This window comes from Macrotis lagotis, chromosome 1, assembly GCF_037893015.1.
Source record: "Macrotis lagotis isolate mMagLag1 chromosome 1, bilby.v1.9.chrom.fasta, whole genome shotgun sequence".
NCBI classification, from domain to species: domain Eukaryota; kingdom Metazoa; phylum Chordata; class Mammalia; order Peramelemorphia; family Peramelidae; genus Macrotis; species Macrotis lagotis.
Genome location: NC_133658.1, coordinates 400,671,039 through 400,688,179, shown reverse-complemented (window position 1 = coordinate 400,688,179; position 17,141 = coordinate 400,671,039). Strand labels below are relative to the sequence as shown.

Here is a 17,141-nt window from a genome sequence, read left to right as displayed (position 1 = left end):
TATATTAAGCATTTTAAAGACCCTATGTAGCTAATATGTCAATAATAATAATATAATAATAAAAGCATACTATAAGTTTAGTTCCTTTCCATCACAGTAAAACAAAACATGAATTTTTTTTGTTTCCCAATGCATATAAAAGTTATATTTACACTCTGCTATAGTTTATTAAATGGTATGTCTAAAAAAAAGTGTATATATATCTAATTTTAGAATTTTGTTTAAAAATGCCAACCATCTGAGCCTTCAGTGATTCTTAATCCTCTTGATTGCTGACTGACAGGGTGGTTATTGATGAAGGTTAAGGTGACTGTGGCAAGTTCTTAAAATAAGACAACTATGAAGGTTGCTGCATTGATTGACTCTTCCTTTAACTTGAATTCTTAGAGGTCATTTTTAGGGCTATTAGTTGGCCTAGAGGATGAACAGGGTCCACAGTAGACTCGAGTGTTAAATATTGAATTTGGATAAGTATTTAGTTTATAGGAGGAGGCAGGGCATGAAGGGACTGTTCCTTTTCTTCATTCTTCCCCACATCACTCCTTTTAACTCTCATTGGATTAAGATGCCATTGTCTCTAAAGACTCTTCATGTTGATTCCACAGACCACTTATGTCAAGAGCAAAACAGCTAAGCAAGACAAGAAATCTAAACTTGCTGAGGGGACCCAAACCACAGCTTCCCAGGACAGCTCTTCTGTGACCACCAGCAATGGTACAAAAAGTGAGAAAGAAGATTCAAATGAAGTCAAAGCAAAGCAGACACAAAATATAGGTAAAGACAGCTAAGAAAAATAGTCCTGTGCCCAATCCACTAAGCCTCTCCCTGTAGGCTGTGACATGTAAGGGTTGGGATATCTAGAAGGTTAGCTATTCTAAGAGGTAGGAGAGAGGGAAGAGTAGGACCTTCTCAGGGTCTGTTTCTTCATGTTTCATGTCAAATGAAGGGCAGGCAATCATCATTGGCTCCTCCTGGTATTCAAGGCTAGAAGGGATCTTGTAGGTCAAAGGTCAGCTCTTTCATTTTTTTTTTTTTTGCAGATGCAGGAACTTGAGACATGAGAAAAGTCCAGAGTCATCCAGTGGGTTACTGTCAAAACCAGAACTATAACCCTTCTCTTCTGACTCCCTATTCATCAGTCTTCTCCTGCTACACCATGTTACCTTTAAAGACCCTTTCAAAATTAACTATCCCTGTTGTACACATGTCTCTAATCATCATAGCCATTTTTAACTACCATCCTAAGAGTCCAGACCCAGTTTTCTCTACAGATGAATGCAAAGACAGTCCTAGATAAAATGGGAGGTCAAGGATATCCCCAGAACATTTAAAATTTGCTAGTATAGGGAATACCTCTTAATATTACTGTTATTTCTAAAACCCTGAAAGTTTGTGGAAATTCACCTTGAAGAAAGACTTATTGAACGATTTGGAGATGAAGGGAAGCAAACTACTGCTTAGTTCCCCAGTAGAAGATTGGAGAATCTAGTGGAAATGAGAGAATGAATGAAAGGTGGGCAGAAAGAATGAGCAAGAAATTTCAGGAGAACTGTTCAAGGAAACTACCCATGAGAAGGGCCTCATACTATACTATAAGCCCCTGGTGGGGATTCTGCACCAAATCTCACAGGACCAGCAGGTTTCATAGACTTGTATGCTTCTCCCACAGGTCTTTCCCCCAAGGGCAAAACTTCCATGAAGACAGAGAACCCTGAGGATTCTAGTGAAGAGGAAATAATTGAACCTTCCCAGGTAGATTTGGGGACTGAGGGAAGTTGTTCTGTGCCTCTGAATAATACTATTAACTCTTGTTATTAAAGATAAAAAAACATGTAGAATGTACAGAGAGCTGGCCTTAGAGCCAGCAAGACATGAGGTCCAATCTACCTCCATATACTATAGACCCTGGATAAAGACAACCTCTCAGTGCCCCAGTTGACTTTCTAGGATTATAAAGTGCACAGAAAGAGTTGAGGCAGAGTGAAATAATAAAAAGAGTCAGAGGACCTGGGTTCAATTCCCACCTTTGATGCTTATTGCCTGTATGATCTTGGGCAATTGAATTTGCTTCCCTGGGCCTAATTCCTCATCTGTAAAATGAGGGTTTGAACTAGAGAGCTTCTTGAGGTTCCTTCCAGGCCTCAATCTGTGATTCTGTCTGGAAGAAAGTATCCTTCTTGAGAGTTCCTCTGTTAATGAAACCATAGGCACAGCTCACTCTGCCAGAAACCATAATTTGTCACAGACTTTTGTTTGTGTGGTCAGTAATTCTGTTAAGTAAACTTGTCCCTTTTTACCAGTTAGGAAACTGAGACTCGGAAAAGCGAACTAAATTAATGCTATCAGTTATTTATTTTTGTTGTTATAAGTAATTACAGGTAGAACTATTAACTCAGTTTCTCTGGCAATAAAGTCTTAGACTTCTGCTTACAAGCACTTTACAGAGAGAGAAAGAGATAAAATAAAGGTGGAAAAATCAAGAGCCAATGGGCAACTAGGTGGCAAAGTGGATAGAGCACTGGCCCTGAGGTCAGTAGGAACTGAATTCAAATTTGGCCTCAGCCACTTAATAATTACCTAGCTGTGTGACCTTGGGCAAGTCACTTTACCACATTCCCTTGCAAAAAACTAAGAGCCATTAGGCTGAATCAATATTGCTAAATGTAAAGAAAATAATATTGCATAGTAATAGATTTATGCAGATAGCATATATTTCTCAGATGGTATTTTTTATAACATAGCATTGTATATCATCACTTACAAAGCACTTTTATACATATATTATCTCTTTTTATCCTATCAACAACTTTGAGGGGTAGGTTTTATTATTACACCTATTTTACTGTTAAGGATATTATGGGTGAGGGAGTTAAGTGACTTCATATAGCTAAATTAGTATCTGAATTCAGGCCTTTTGATTCCAACTCTAGCACTCTATCTACTGATAAAAATACTGGTAATAACATTATGAAAGCATTTTTTTGTTTCTTGGGGTTTTTTGCAAGGCAATAGGGTTAAGTAGCTTGCCCAAGGCCACACAGTTAGGTGATTATTAAGTGTCTGAAGCCGAATTTGAACTCAGGTCCTCCTGACTCCAGGGCCGGTGCTCTATCCACTGCTCCACCTAGCTGCCTCTATGAAAGCATTAACAATTGGACCCACCATATAATTCTTCAAAATATATCCAATATATAATATATTCAAAATATACTGTATAATTATAGTCTCTAACTTCTTTTATTTAATTGGGGAGGATAATATTAGGTCTTTAGATTTCCACACTGATCAACAAACTCTATAGTGTTTGAGGAAAGATTTGTCCTGACTGTCTTCAGGCCCACTGGAGATTTGTCCTATGATACCTAGAAGTATGACTAACAAAAGAATGACTTTTTTAAAAAATTACATTTTTAATTGAAATTTTGTTTGATATTTCACTTCCCAATAATCTCTAACCTTATCTTTTTTTCTCCTCATCCAGTAAAATAGGACTAGTCATAATTGCATTTCTATTCCACAGTAGTTGTGAGCAAAACACTTGGTAAATTATGTTTTTGTTGAGTCATTTCAGTCATATCTGATTCTTTGTGACCCCATTTGGGGTTTTCTTGGCAAAGATACAGGAATAGTTTGCCATTTTCATCTCCCAACTCATTGTGATGAGGAAACTGAAGCAAAAAGGGTTAAATGACTTGCTCAGGGTGAGTATCACAGGTCAGATTGGAACTCGGAAAGAGAATTTTTTTTTAATTAAAGATTTTATTTATTTTGAGTTTTACAATTTTTCCCTCAATCTTACTTCCCTCCCCCACCCCCCAACGGAAAGCAATTTGTCAGTCCTTACATTGTTTCCATGTTGTACATTGATCCAAATTGAGTGTGATGAGAGAGAAATCATATCCTTAAGGAAGAAAAGTATAAGAGATAACAAGATCAGACAATTAAGATATCAGGTTTTTTTTCTAAATTAAAGGGAATAGTCCTTGAACTTTGTTCAAACTCTACAATTCTTTATCTGTTTACAGATGGTATTCTCCATTGCAGACAGCTCAAAATTGTCCCTGATAAAATGAGCGTGTCCATCAAGGTTGAACATCACCTCCATGTTGCTGTTAGGGTGTACAGTGATCTTCTGAGTCTGCTCATCTAACTCAGTATCAGTTCATGCAAATCCCTCAAGGCTTCCCTGAATTCCCATCCCTCCTGGTTTCTAATAGATCAGTAGTGTTCCATGACATACATATACCACAGTTTGCTAAGCCATTCCCCAATTGAAAAACATTTATTTGATTTCCAATTCTTTGCCACCACAAACAGGGCTGCTATGAATATTTCTGTACAAGTGATGTTTTTACCCTCTTTCATCATCTCTTCAGGGTAGTGGTATTGCTGGATCAAAGGGTATGCACATTTTTGTTGCCCTTTGGGCGTAGTTCCAAATTTCTCTCCAGATAGGTTGGATGAGTTCACAGCTCCACCAACAATGTAATAGTGTCCCAGATTTCCCACTATCCTTCCAACAGTGATTGTTATCCTTTCTTGTCATGTTGGCCAGTCTGAAAGGTATGAGGTGGTACCTCAGAGAAGCTTTAATTTGCATTTCTCTAATAAGTAATGATTTATAGCAATTTTTCATATGACTATGGATTGCTTTGATCTCCTCATCTGTAAATTGCCTTTGCATATCCTTTGACCATTTGTCAACTGGGGAATGGCTTTTTTTTTAAAATATGACTCAGTTCTCTGTATATTTTAGAAATGAGTCCTTTGTCAGAAAAATTAGTTGTAAAGATTATTTCCCAGTTTACTACATTTCTTTTGATCTTAGTTACAGTGGTTTTATCTGTGCAAAAGCTTTTTAATTTAATGTAATCGAAATCATCTAGTTTGTTTTTAGTGATGTTCTCCATCTGTAGGAAGAGAATTCTTTCTGACCCTAGGCCCAGCACTTTGTCACCTAGCTCCCCAGAACCTGTATATGTATTGTGTCTGACTATTGCTTTAAAATCCTCTGATGCCTCATGATGGAGTAGAATTATCCTAGATTTTCAAAGGCTATGCCAACATTCTGCCACACAGGGAATGACCTTGATGTCTTTTGTCCTTAGGATGGTTTAGAGATTCTCATTACTAGAAGGTTGGCATCTACATTAGGAATTTTTTTCCCATAGCATCTCACAAAGATACTATACAATGGTGTTAGAGGCATACAGTCAAATCAAAGAGGAAGTATCCTCAGTGAGGATTTAAGAGTATTATCATTATTATTATTTATTGAATGCACTACAAAAATGCGTTATTGACAACATTACATATCAGATGTCTTTATTTTAAGAAGAATTTGATTTTTATTTATCAAGCTTTGCCACTGAGGTTTATTAATATAAGCAGATTCCAAGAGAGAAAAACCAAGAGATTTTTTGGACATAAAGAGATACCACAGGGCAGCAAGGTGGCACAGATAGTGTTCCAGGCTTGAAGTCAGGAAGACTTAGCATCCTGTGTTCAAATATGACTTCAAATCACTTAACCCTATTTGCCTCAGCTTCCTTGTCTGAAAAATGAGCTGAAGAAGGAAATGGAGAAGCACTCCAGTATCTTTGCCAAAAAAACCTCAAATGGGGTCACAACTTAAAATGATTGAACCACAACAGAGACCATAGGAGAAAGTCCTGCCCATTGCTTAGGAAAACTTGGAGAAGGCAACTTTCACATAATGGATTTGTAGTCAGCAACATGTTTCAAATCTTGACTCTGCCTGTGTAAATTTGGTCATTCTCTGAGATAGTTTCCTAATTTTTGATATAAAGAAGTGGAACTATAACCATCTCTGAAGTCTAGCTCTGTGTCCTATAAACTTGTTTTTATGATTCTGGAACCAGGCTATGGGCAGAACACCAATACTGTGAATTCTGATAGCAACCTTGACTATACTGATCTCTCATGTAACTTGATGTATACTCTCAGTCTCTCCTTCCAGCCTATGCCTTTCCCACTTCCTCTCTCCCTATATCCATCAACCCTCAGCTGCAGAAGATACCTCCCAAGCAAAAACTTGGAGCAATCTCCTCTTCCAGCTCAAGTCTACCAACCTCTTCCAAAGAAAATCCTCAGAGTGACAGCAGTGATTCTGAGGCAGAGTGCAAGATAGTTTCGGTAGAGCAACCTCCCCAAACTGGTAAGTAGAGGATTGGCACTGGAAGAAACAAGATTTGGAGGATTAAGCAAACCCATTAGCCTGAATTACTCTTCTAGAATGCCTAGTAACTATAGCTGGGGTTTAATAGTGTCAGTAGTAAATAGTTGCTTGAATATGGGGTAACCATGTCCCCATGTTAGTATAGGGGCTTTCATTAAATGTTCTTCATTACATGCCTCCTAGCAGAGATGGGAAAGATTAACTACCATGCTAGGATCAACTGGCATTATTTGTAACTACTGGAAATAATTTTAAAGGATATGTATCTGTGTCCATGTGGACACATGCATACATTTGTAGAATTTAGAGTTTATCATTGCCAGTGATTGTTCTGCTTAGGCAGAATTAGCATGCATATCATTCCTGCCTTGTTTATGAGAGTTCACTTGGGGCTGTGTCTTGAATTCTGATGGCAGACCATAATTGGTCCCATCTCTTTCATATCCCTTTGAGTGATATTTCCTGTTTGATCCATAAAATTAGAAGTGTAAAAGATGAATCCTGTCTTTTCTTTTTTTCCTTTGGTCCCAGGAAAAGTAGATGTCTCTGGAAAGGCACTGCTCATCTTATCTCTTTGTGGGGAATGGACCATATAAGAGAGTTGAGGTGGTCAACAGCCTCGCAAAACTCCAAGTGAAAGATTGACTATCTCATGTGTCTTTAGTTTCCTTAGTGTAAGCACAAGACAGTTTCCCAGTACTTACTCCTAATTCTTAGCTACAGGAGACAGTCCTAGATTAAGTGTCTGAGACCGGATTTGAACCCAGGGACTCCTGACTCCAAGGCCGGTGCTTTATCCACTAAGCCACCTAGCCACCCCGGTACTATAATTTTTAAAGGGGCAGCATGGCATTGGGAGCTGGCCTTGAAGCCCGGGGTCTGGGTTCAAGCCCCAGGTTAAACACATATTATTAGCTCTTGGACAAGACAATTCACCTCATAGTGTTCTGAGCAACCCTCTTAAGACTATAAGTTGTAGGGGCAGCTAGGTGGCGCAGTGGATAGAGCACCGGCCCTGGAGTCAGGAGTCCCTGAGTTCAAATACGGCCTCAGACACTTAATAATTACCTAGCTTGTGTGGCCTTGGGCAAGTCACTTAACCCCATTTACCTTGCAAAACCCTAAAAAAAAAAGAGACTGTAAGTTGTAGAAAAGTTTCCATCTTAAAATGATAGCAGGAGCTGCCTCATCTGAAAATTTCCTATAAAATTACATAGGTTCATACCTATGATAAGATAGGTCCAGGATTATTCAAACTAGAATTTTTATCATCAATCAACAAGCATTTGTTCAGTACCTGCTCATAAGTACAAAGAATGAAACAGAACTTACTCACAAGGAACTTAGCTCTTATATTTCTAATTATTTTAAAATTTTGAGTTATTAAATTCTCTCCCTCTCTCACCCTTCTTCTGCCTACTAAGAATGCAAGCAATATATGTTATATATGTGAAGTCATGCAAAATATATAATGCCCATATAATGCCAAAAAGTAAATAAATAAATAAAAAGGTGGAAAAGAAGTGTTTCGGTATGTACTCAGATTCTTTCTAAGTTCCATCTCTGGAGGTGGTAGCACTTTCCATCATGAATCCTCCAGAATTGTCATTTTTCTGATCAGAGTAGCTAAGTCTTTCACAATTCTCCCTACAATATTGTTTTAATATGTACAATGTTCTCCTGGTTCTGCTTATTTCACTTTGCATCCACTCATATAAATCTTACTACCCTACTCCATATTTCATATAGCACAATGGCATTCCATCATAATCATATACCACTATGTGTTCAGTCATTCCTCATTTGACAGAAACCTCAATTTCTAATGCTTTGCCACCACAAAAAAAAGTTGTTATAAATATTTTTGTAGCTATAGTTCTTTTCCTTTTTTTTTTTTTTGCAAGGCCAATGGGGTTAAGTGACTTGCCCAAGGTTCACCCAGCTAGATAATTAAGAGTCTAAGGTCTAATTTGAACTCAGGTCCTCCTGACTCCAAGGCCAGTGCTCTATCCACTGCGCCACCTAGCTGCCCCTCCTTTTCCTTTTTTCTATGATATCTGGGATACAGACCTGCTAGTGGTATTTCTGAGTCAAAAGGCATATACAGTTTTATAGCTCTTTGGGTGTAATTCCAAATTATTCTCAAATGGACTAGCTAATAACTTCACAAATAGTGTATTAGTGTCCCTATTTTTCCATATCTCCTCCAACATTTTATCATTTTCCTTTTATGTCATGTTAACCAATGTTATAGATGTTATGTACTTTGGAGTTGTTTTCATTTGCATTTCTCTAATCAATAGTAATTGACATTTTTTAAATTTCATCTAATCAAAGATACTTTATAGCTAGATCATTTACCCATTTTGATCTTATTTTGATATATAATATGAGAAATTGTTGGTCTGTATTTTGTTTTTGCCAAACTGTTTTCTGGTATTCCTAGCAATTTTTGTCAAATGGTGAATTCTTACCCAAAAATCTTGTATTCTTTGTTTTAACGAAGACTTGATTATAGTGGTCATTTACTACTGAGTAGTGTGTACCTTATCTATTCCACTGATCCACCACTCTCTTTGTACCAGATACTTTGTTTGAAATCTGGTGTTGGTAGACCATTTCCTTTACCTTTTTGGTTTTTATTTGATTTCCTTGACATTCCTGACCTTTTGTTCTTCTAGGTGAATTTTTTTTTCCAGCTTTATAAAATAACTCTTTGGTATTCTGATTAGTTTGGCATTAAATAAATAAAATAATTTAAATAGAATTTAAATAGAATTGTCATTTTTATTTTATTGGTTCAGCCTACTCATGAGCAGTTTCTCCAGTTGTTTAGATCTATCCTTATTTGTGTGAAAAGTACTTTGTAATTGTGCTCATGTAATTCCTGGATTTGTTGGGCTGGTAGAATGCTAAGTATTTTATAATGTCTGCAGTTGCTTTAATGGAATTTCTTACTCTTCCTTCTGGATTTTGTTGACAATACATTGAAATGCTGATGATTTATGTGAATATTGATTGAGTGTTAGGTGTGACTTTTGACTTACAGAATCATTCAAATCAAAAGTCAAACATAAAATGGCTTATTCTAGAGTCCATGACACCATTTTTTTCCCTGATCTCCAGAGAAAGAATCGAAGACTTCAGTCTCCAGGCATCAGATGATTAGAAAGGCATTGAAGCCAAGCATAGACGATTATAGACCTACCTCACCCAAACATGGTATCATCTGTCAGAGTCCCAGAAGGACTGTAGCTCCTTCCAACTCCCTTTCTCTATTTCATCTCGAGGTACTTAGCCCTAATGAGAACCCAGAGCTTAAAAATTCATTCTTCATCTCAAACTCTAGTATGCTCAGTGATCTGCCAAAGAAGAAAAGAACTACTGAATCCTCAAAGCCAGGCAAGGGGAACAAAAAGTCAAAATCAAAACGAAAACTGACAGAGGAAAGCTTTGTTGTTAAAGCCCCCAAGAGCAAGAAGAAGAAATTGATGGGTGAAGTTCCTAAGGAAGGGGAGGTTTTACAAGAAAAGACTACTGGAACTCCCAAGGTGGACAAAAAAGAGAAAGCAAGTGGTGATGCTAAAGAAAAGAAATCAAAGGGGGTCCATAACTCCAAAAAGAACAAAGAGAAACCAGAAGGAAATATTACACACACAGAAAGTGGAGAACCATTAGACACCAAGACCAACAAAGAGAAAAAGCAAAAAAAGAAATCTGACAAGAGTAAGTTTCTGATATTCAGTATCTAAAGTATATCTTTCAGGACCCCTGTGGGAACATGGAGTCAAGTATTCCCTATCAAGATGAGTCAGAAATTCCAAGATTCTCAGGGGAAAACCACTGGTAGTATGCTTCCAGTAGCAAAAAAGATAGTGTCAAAATGGTGGATATCCCCAAGGATTGGCAAAAGTAACATAGTTCTTGTCCTTGATGCCAGATTGCCCTTTTCCATTTCTCATAGTGGAATATGGCCAAGGTTGCATCCATTCCATTACCAAACATCAACATGATCCATATAATTGATCTTAGCACTTTAGGGTAGCTAGATGGCACAGTGGATAGAGCACAGGCCTTGGAGTCAGAAGGACAGGAGTTCAAATTGTGACCTCAGACACTTCCTAGCTATGTGATGCTCTGTTTTGTTTTTTTGTTTTTAGATTTTTGCAAGGCAGTGGTGTTAAATGGCTTGCCAAGGCCACACAGCTAGGTAATTATTAAGTGACTGAGGCCAGATTTGAACTCAAGTACTCATGACTCCAGGGCTGGTGCTGTATCCACTGCACCACCTAGCCACCCCCTAGCTGTGTGATCTTTTTATTTATTTATTTATTTTTAAAGATTTTATTTGAGTTTTACAATTTTTCTCCCAATCTTATTTCCCTCCCCCCACCCCACCTCCAGCTGTGTGATCTTAAGCAAGTCACTTAATCCTGACTGCCTCGCATCCAGGGCCATCTCCAGTCATCCTGATTCATATCTGGCTACTGGACCCAAATGGCTCCAGAGGAGAAAGTGAGGCTGGTTACGTAGCACAGCAGCCCCTCCTTCAAATCTGATTCATCTGCTTGTCAGCACCTTCTCTGATGTCACAGTTGTCTTCAAGAACAAAGGACAAACCATCATCTTTGCATTTCATTAATTTTAGAGGAAGTCTGAGGAAAATTTCTGCTTCTGTCAGCTTTTAGGCAGACATAAATTTGTGCAGGTTTTCATAACTGGAGGGTATCTTTTATAGTTCAGCCTCACTATTTTTCTGACCTAAAGAGGGAAAGGTACATACTACTTAGTTCAGCTCTCTTTCTACTACACAATCTTGGAAGCCTTCCCCTGCTTCTCTTAGCTCTAGTCTAAATAGCCACAGAATATATGGATTCCAGGTTGAATCCAAAGCTATCATGCCCCTCTGGCTCAAAGTTTACCTTGTTCTTGAAATCTCTGGCAACTCACATTCCTTCTTGCCTTTTCACCTGTAAATAACAGGGCATCTTAATATCCATTACTCTATCATTCCTCTTCTCCCACTTCTAGAGAAAAAGGACAGGGACAAAAAGGATAAGAAGAAAAAAAAGAAGTCCATTTCCAAAGATCCTGATGCTGCCTCAGTATCCCTTAAGAAAGAGAAGAAAAAGGTAAGCTCTGGTCTTAAGCAATAGGATAATGCATAAATGGGTATAATATCCAGTTTTTTAAACTGAAATAATGCCATAGAAGTCATGAAACACCCCCAATATTCACACTTGTTAATTTACAGAAGGGGAAATTTAGGTGATTTAGGTGAAGTGATTTGACCAAGGTTATCCCCCTGATATTAAGTAAAAGAATTAGGATATCAACCAGGGTCCTCCAGACTCATTATGTTCACACTATCCCACAGTGTCCTCCCCATACTCCATTCACATTCTACATTAATTTTTTAGCTCTCATTGGGAAAATACAGGTGTGATATTTGATTCTACTCTGCTAGATATTATAAGTGTCATTTATTACCTCAATGAACTTTCACAATACCCCTGTAAGTTCAGGTACGGGTATCATTATACCCTTTTTTAATATATCTTTTTTGGACTAGACCCATGTTTTCATTGGCTTAGGGAATTCTCAGGGAGGAAATGCCTTCCAGTAGTACTGTTATTTTGATAAGAATAGGTCATGGGCACATAGGTTTAATTTAACCTATCTTTCTAAAAATCCTGAGATCTAGAGAGTATTCATAGTAATGTCCCCATTTCACAGATTAGGAAACATACCCAGAGAAGACTATTTTTGTCCTAAAATCCTTTGACAATCTGATGATGCCTATGGAGCCCTTCTTACTATAATGTTTTTTAAATGCACAATACTGAGGATTTCAAGGAAAATTAATTAGATTGATAGTTTGATTAATTAGATAGTTTTCAAAATATTGAATGAGTTCACAGGCTCCAGGTTTAGAACCTTCATTTTATAGATTTTATATTTCTCCCCCATTTTGTAGACAATAAAAATATAGAAAGTTTTGTAGACAATAAAAATATAATACAGTGAGATACAAAATTTTATTGATGGTCTGATAAGGGATGCCACCAAAATTGAACCTAAAATCAGGGACTCTTTCAAAAGGTCAAAAGGTTATTCCATAATTTATTTATTGATCACCTTGTTCATTGACTCTAAACCTTCCAATATCTAGTTGCTGAAGATTATGTACTTGCTAGCCCCACTAGTACCAGAAGGCAGTAATTAGTGTATAAGCTCTTTGAAAGCAGGAACTCTCTCATTTTAACTTTTATTAAACCCAGAACATTAAGTTCACATCTTATCAATGATGCATACTGCTTGTATGATCTTCCATGTTTCCAAGGATTGTAGAGTTATGGTTGTTGTTTAGTTGTTTCAGTCATGTCTGACTCTGGGGTTTTCTTGACAAAGATGTTGGAGTGGTGTGCCATTTCCTTCTCTAGTCCTTTTATAGATGGGGAAACTAAGGCAAACAGGGTCATACAGCTGGTAAGTGTCTGAGGGTAGAATTGGATTCTGGAAACTGAGTCTTCCTGACTCCAGGTCCAGCACTCTATCCCTGTACCACCTAGCTGCCTTATGGTAGAGCCATATCAAATGTAATTGGGAGGTATTTAACAAAATTAATAAAATACAATAGAACATAGGTGAAGTTATTGGGTGGTTTCTAAGTCAATATATGGCCAGCAGAGATTCCTATGTTCAGTTATAGCCTTTATTTCTATTTGAATTTGAAACCATTGCACTAGGGAACTCTATTAGAGAAGATGCCAACAAGGATCCTGAATTTGTATTGGCAACATATGTATGGTGGGGGACAGGTCCTAGCTGACAGCAGCCAGAAAAGATTGAGAACCCAGGACAGAGAAAGATGCATCTTCCAAAGGCATGAACTTCTTCAAGAAGACTTGCCTTGGCTTTTTTGTCTGCCTGCCTGTATGCGGTTTCCCTCTCCAGGACAGCTTTTTATCCACATTAAACAGCACTGTCATCATCCCTGAGATTTGAGGGGAAGACTGACTCTTGACCTTTATGACTTTTACACACGTCTTTTTTTTTTTCTCTACAGAAAAAGAAAGTTAAACAAGTAGACTGAGGGACATTAAGCAACAGGTAACAAATGGTCTTCTTGTTGTTTTATGACCTCTGGGTGAGATAGACCCAAGTGTGCATACTCGGGCTCACTTCTCCAGGCATTGTCACTAAGTGGAGAGTAGCTCTTTCTTTGCCCTCCTCAAAAAATGCTTCTCCCCAGGTGCTGGGCTTCTCTCCTTCCTAGTCTAGGTGTTATCAGCCCGGTTCCACAATGCCTCCATCCTTTAGAGTGTCCTACACGGAGACCCAGCAGAGGTCCTGAACTCGAACCAACAGCAGATTGTTGGATGTTTACTGGATGTTTACTCTTTCTTGAGTGTTTAAATGTTTAACCCACTGTTTACCCTAGCATCAATGCATTTTGACACAAAACCTCTAGGGAAAAACTTATGGGTCACTTCCTCTGAAGTTTCCTATTTTCATTTATCACCTTGGATGCACTTGTAGTTAGTGTGAGTGCTTTTCTGTTGTCTTTGCTTTGCATCATCACACCATAAAAGTCTTCCCTGATTTTTTTATGAATCTAACTAAGATTATTGATATTCTGTCATGTTACCTATCACAGTTCATACCATAATTTGTTTATTGTTGATCACTTGAAGAACATTCAAGTTGCTTCCATTCTTTAAGTTATAAATTGTTATTATTTTATATATATATATCTTTGACCTCATTTTTTCTTATTGATAACTCAGAATATGGTCTCTGTAGTGAAAGTATTGGATCTAAGGGTATAATCATTTTTGTAACTTTTATAGTTTGTTGCCAGAGCCCTTTCTGGAAATGTTTTAGTAATTTGCCATTTACAGCTATGCCAACATTGAGATTTTTTAATTAATTGTGCCAATTAATGTTACATAGGTGTAGCATAGCCTCTCACAGTTGTTTTGTTTTTTTATTTGGTTTTTTTTTGTTTTGTTTTGTTAATTGGGGGGGGGTTGTATATTCTCCAAATGCTTATTTACAATTTGAGTTTCCTCTTTTGTAAATTGTAATTTTTGGCCACTTGCCCATTTTAGAGATGTATTTTTTATAATTCCTGATCTGCGCTGGCAAGTGATGTTTATTTTTCTCTCTTAAAAAAAAGATGGGCGGGGCAGCTAGGTGGCATAGTGGATAAAGCGCCAGCCCTGGAGTCAGGAGTACTTGGGTTCAAATCCGGTCTCAGACACTTAATAATTACCTAGCTGTGTGGCCTTGGGCAAGCCACTTAACCCCATTTGCCTTGCAAAAAAACCTAAAAAAAAAAGAAAAGGAAAGGAAAAAAATATGGGCTAAATTCAGATAATAGAGAAGAACTTATACCATTAACAGCTCTGGTTTATAGTTATCTGTGCTAAATAATATTTTCTCTTGGAGTAAGTATCATTTTAGCCATTTGGGTTTTTGGTGTTGGCTTTCTTTTTAGTGGATTGTTTTTTCCTATAACAAGGATCACCTATGAAAGAGGATTGGGAAAGATAAGGAGGAGAGGTCCAGGTCAGGATTGTGGCTGTGGGTTTAATGATAAGGAATAAAAACAGAAAATTAGCTGCCGTGCCATACCCTTGCCCCCATTTTTACAGGGATAAGTCCAGTCTCTTCATCTTCTTTTGTTTTTAAGAATATGAAAGGCAGAAAAATCTTATGTATTTTCTTTCTTCTAGGATTTATTTAGCTACATCTTGAATGTCTGTGCCAACCTCCTACCTGGGGAAAAAAAACTCAACCAAATCCCAGCATGACCTATGAGCCAGTAGATCCAGCAGGAGCAAACTAGGGTAACGAGAGAGAGCCTGCCTTCTCAACCGTGTCCCTAATAAACCGAGTGATCTCCATAGAGATTATGCATTTATGTACATATTTGTACAGTATTTTTTTAAAAGAAGCTCCCCTTCTCCCACTGACACTCTGTTTCTAAATACCTTTGGTATTCCTTGGCTTCAGAATCTTTCCTTCCCCACTTTGCTTAGAAGATCTGGGAAGTGCTGCCGCCACCACCACCACCATTGAGGACAGAGAGAAGTTGTTTTAAGGAGTCTTGGTCTCCAGCAGTTGGCTGCACTTGAGTGGCTTTCCTGCCTTTGTTATCTTTTTACTTAACTTGTTTATAAGATACTTTGCAAATAAAAGATTTGGTGTGGAAGAGTCCCTGACTACTGTGTGCAGGTGGGGGTGTGGGGGTGTGGGGGGCTGGGGGGGGTCCATCCCAGACTGGTGGTTGAAATTGTTAAATGCATTAAAGTAGTTGGGCATGCAAGTACCAGCCAGAAGAAGGGAGTGCTTGAATTTGAGGTTACACCATCTTTTTTTTTTTTTGGTTCAAGATGATGATTGTGGCCAATAAAGGCTGCAAAACTCTTTACATGAATTCATCTGAATGAGTTTCACAACCCCTTGAAGCAGACAGTGCAGAGCTTATTGTCTCTATGGTAATGAAACCAAGTCTCAGGGAAGTCCAGTGATTTGCCTGTAGCCTGTATTTGAACCTGGGTCTTCCTTTCTTCCTTATTCTAGGCCCACCACATCATATTGCCTTTTGGCAGTTTGATTGTTTGTAGCAACAAAGTCAATATGAAAAATCCCTGATGGAAACTGAGCATCAGAGGTGATAATCTTCATACGCACTCACACCACACACTGCACACTCTAGGCAAACATTGAGTAGATCCTGTCCGGTGCTAGGGATTGCTTTTGAGAAAAGATACACATAGGCAAGAGAGTAACCAGCCTAGGAAGGTGACCAAAGCCCATGTAATAAAAATAAAGAAACACGGTAGTGTTTAAAAGAAGACTTAAAGCAAAACATCACAGCTGCCTTTAGAGGATCAGATGGCCTTTCATCGTTAAGAGGATGTAGACTTGTTTTATCAATGTCCAGAAATGGAGGCTCTGTAGCCTCTTATCAGTTGCCTATCCTGGGGATTAATTTCATGGAGGTGATGAAATTCATCTCCCAAATCAAAAGATCTCCATTTTTTTTTTCTGGTCCAATCACTAAGTATCCCTGAAGTGGTTACTTTATGCTGAGTAAGGAGGATACAAAGAGAAGCTTATCATCTATCAAGTAGAGACAATTTCTACATACGTTAGTATGCAACAATATCGAAGGAAAGGCACTAGTAATGGAAGGAGAGGGGAAAGGCTTCATATTGAAGATGATGCCTGAGTTGAGTCCAGTTTAAATCCAAGGATTCTAAAAGGTGGAGGTGAGGACAAAGTTTTTTGCCTTGCTTTCTCAGAGGTGATGTGTAGAAGAAGGGGATAACAGAAACAGAGAAAAATAATGTAAATCAGGAAATAAAATTGAATTAGGGTAAAAGATAATCCCAACTCTGACATTATGGAACCTTGGACAAGATACATGATCTCTGAGCCTCAGTTTCCTTATCTGAAGGGAAGGGATAATACACATGGCAACTACTTTTACCAAAACTTGTGAGGCTCATATTAAGTAACATGTAAATCACATTACTAAAACAAAACCTAAACCCTTTTTATTAAGCTTATTTGAATGGAAAAAGAAACGAACCAAGAGACCCAGATTCTAGTTTCTTTGCTACTTTCCTAATTACCTGTAGCATGAGTTAGGTAGGTCACCTCCCCTCCTAGGACTTAAGCCTCATCTGTAAAATAGGGATTGGCCTGGAGCCAGGGGTTCTTAGTAATAATAAGAGCTATGTATCTATGGAGTACTTTGAAGCTGACAAAATGCTTTGCAAATATTTAACTTTATCCTCACCACACCCTAGGATGTAGATGTTATCATAAGAAAATTGAGGCAGACAGAAATGAAATTACTTAAACCTGGGGTCATTCAGCTAATAAGAGTATCTGATTAAAAAATTAAAATTAAAAAAAGAGTATC

General features: G+C 37.9%; 1 protein-coding gene across 14 annotated transcripts in view; it reads left to right on the top strand.

The window, feature by feature from the left end:
• Positions 1 to 15,132, top strand: part of TCOF1 (treacle ribosome biogenesis factor 1) — a 100,599-nt gene extending 85,467 nt beyond the window's left edge. For 13 of the 14 annotated variants that reach the window (XM_074212623.1, XM_074212621.1, XM_074212622.1 and 10 more), the window contains 6 exons: positions 606 to 774; positions 1,670 to 1,752; positions 5,968 to 6,178; positions 9,326 to 9,925; positions 11,231 to 11,331; positions 14,941 to 15,132. In XM_074212623.1, the coding sequence (XP_074068724.1) occupies positions 606 to 774; positions 1,670 to 1,752; positions 5,968 to 6,178; positions 9,326 to 9,925; positions 11,231 to 11,331; positions 14,941 to 15,018 (1,242 nt within the window). In that variant the 3' untranslated portion in view covers positions 15,019 to 15,132. Of the gene's footprint in view, positions 1 to 605; positions 775 to 1,669; positions 1,753 to 5,967; positions 6,179 to 9,325; positions 9,926 to 11,230; positions 11,332 to 13,268; positions 13,313 to 14,940 lie in introns of all 14 variants that reach the window. The other variant, XM_074212612.1, reaches the window with a different exon arrangement.
• Positions 15,133 to 17,141: the final 2,009 nt, after the last annotated feature.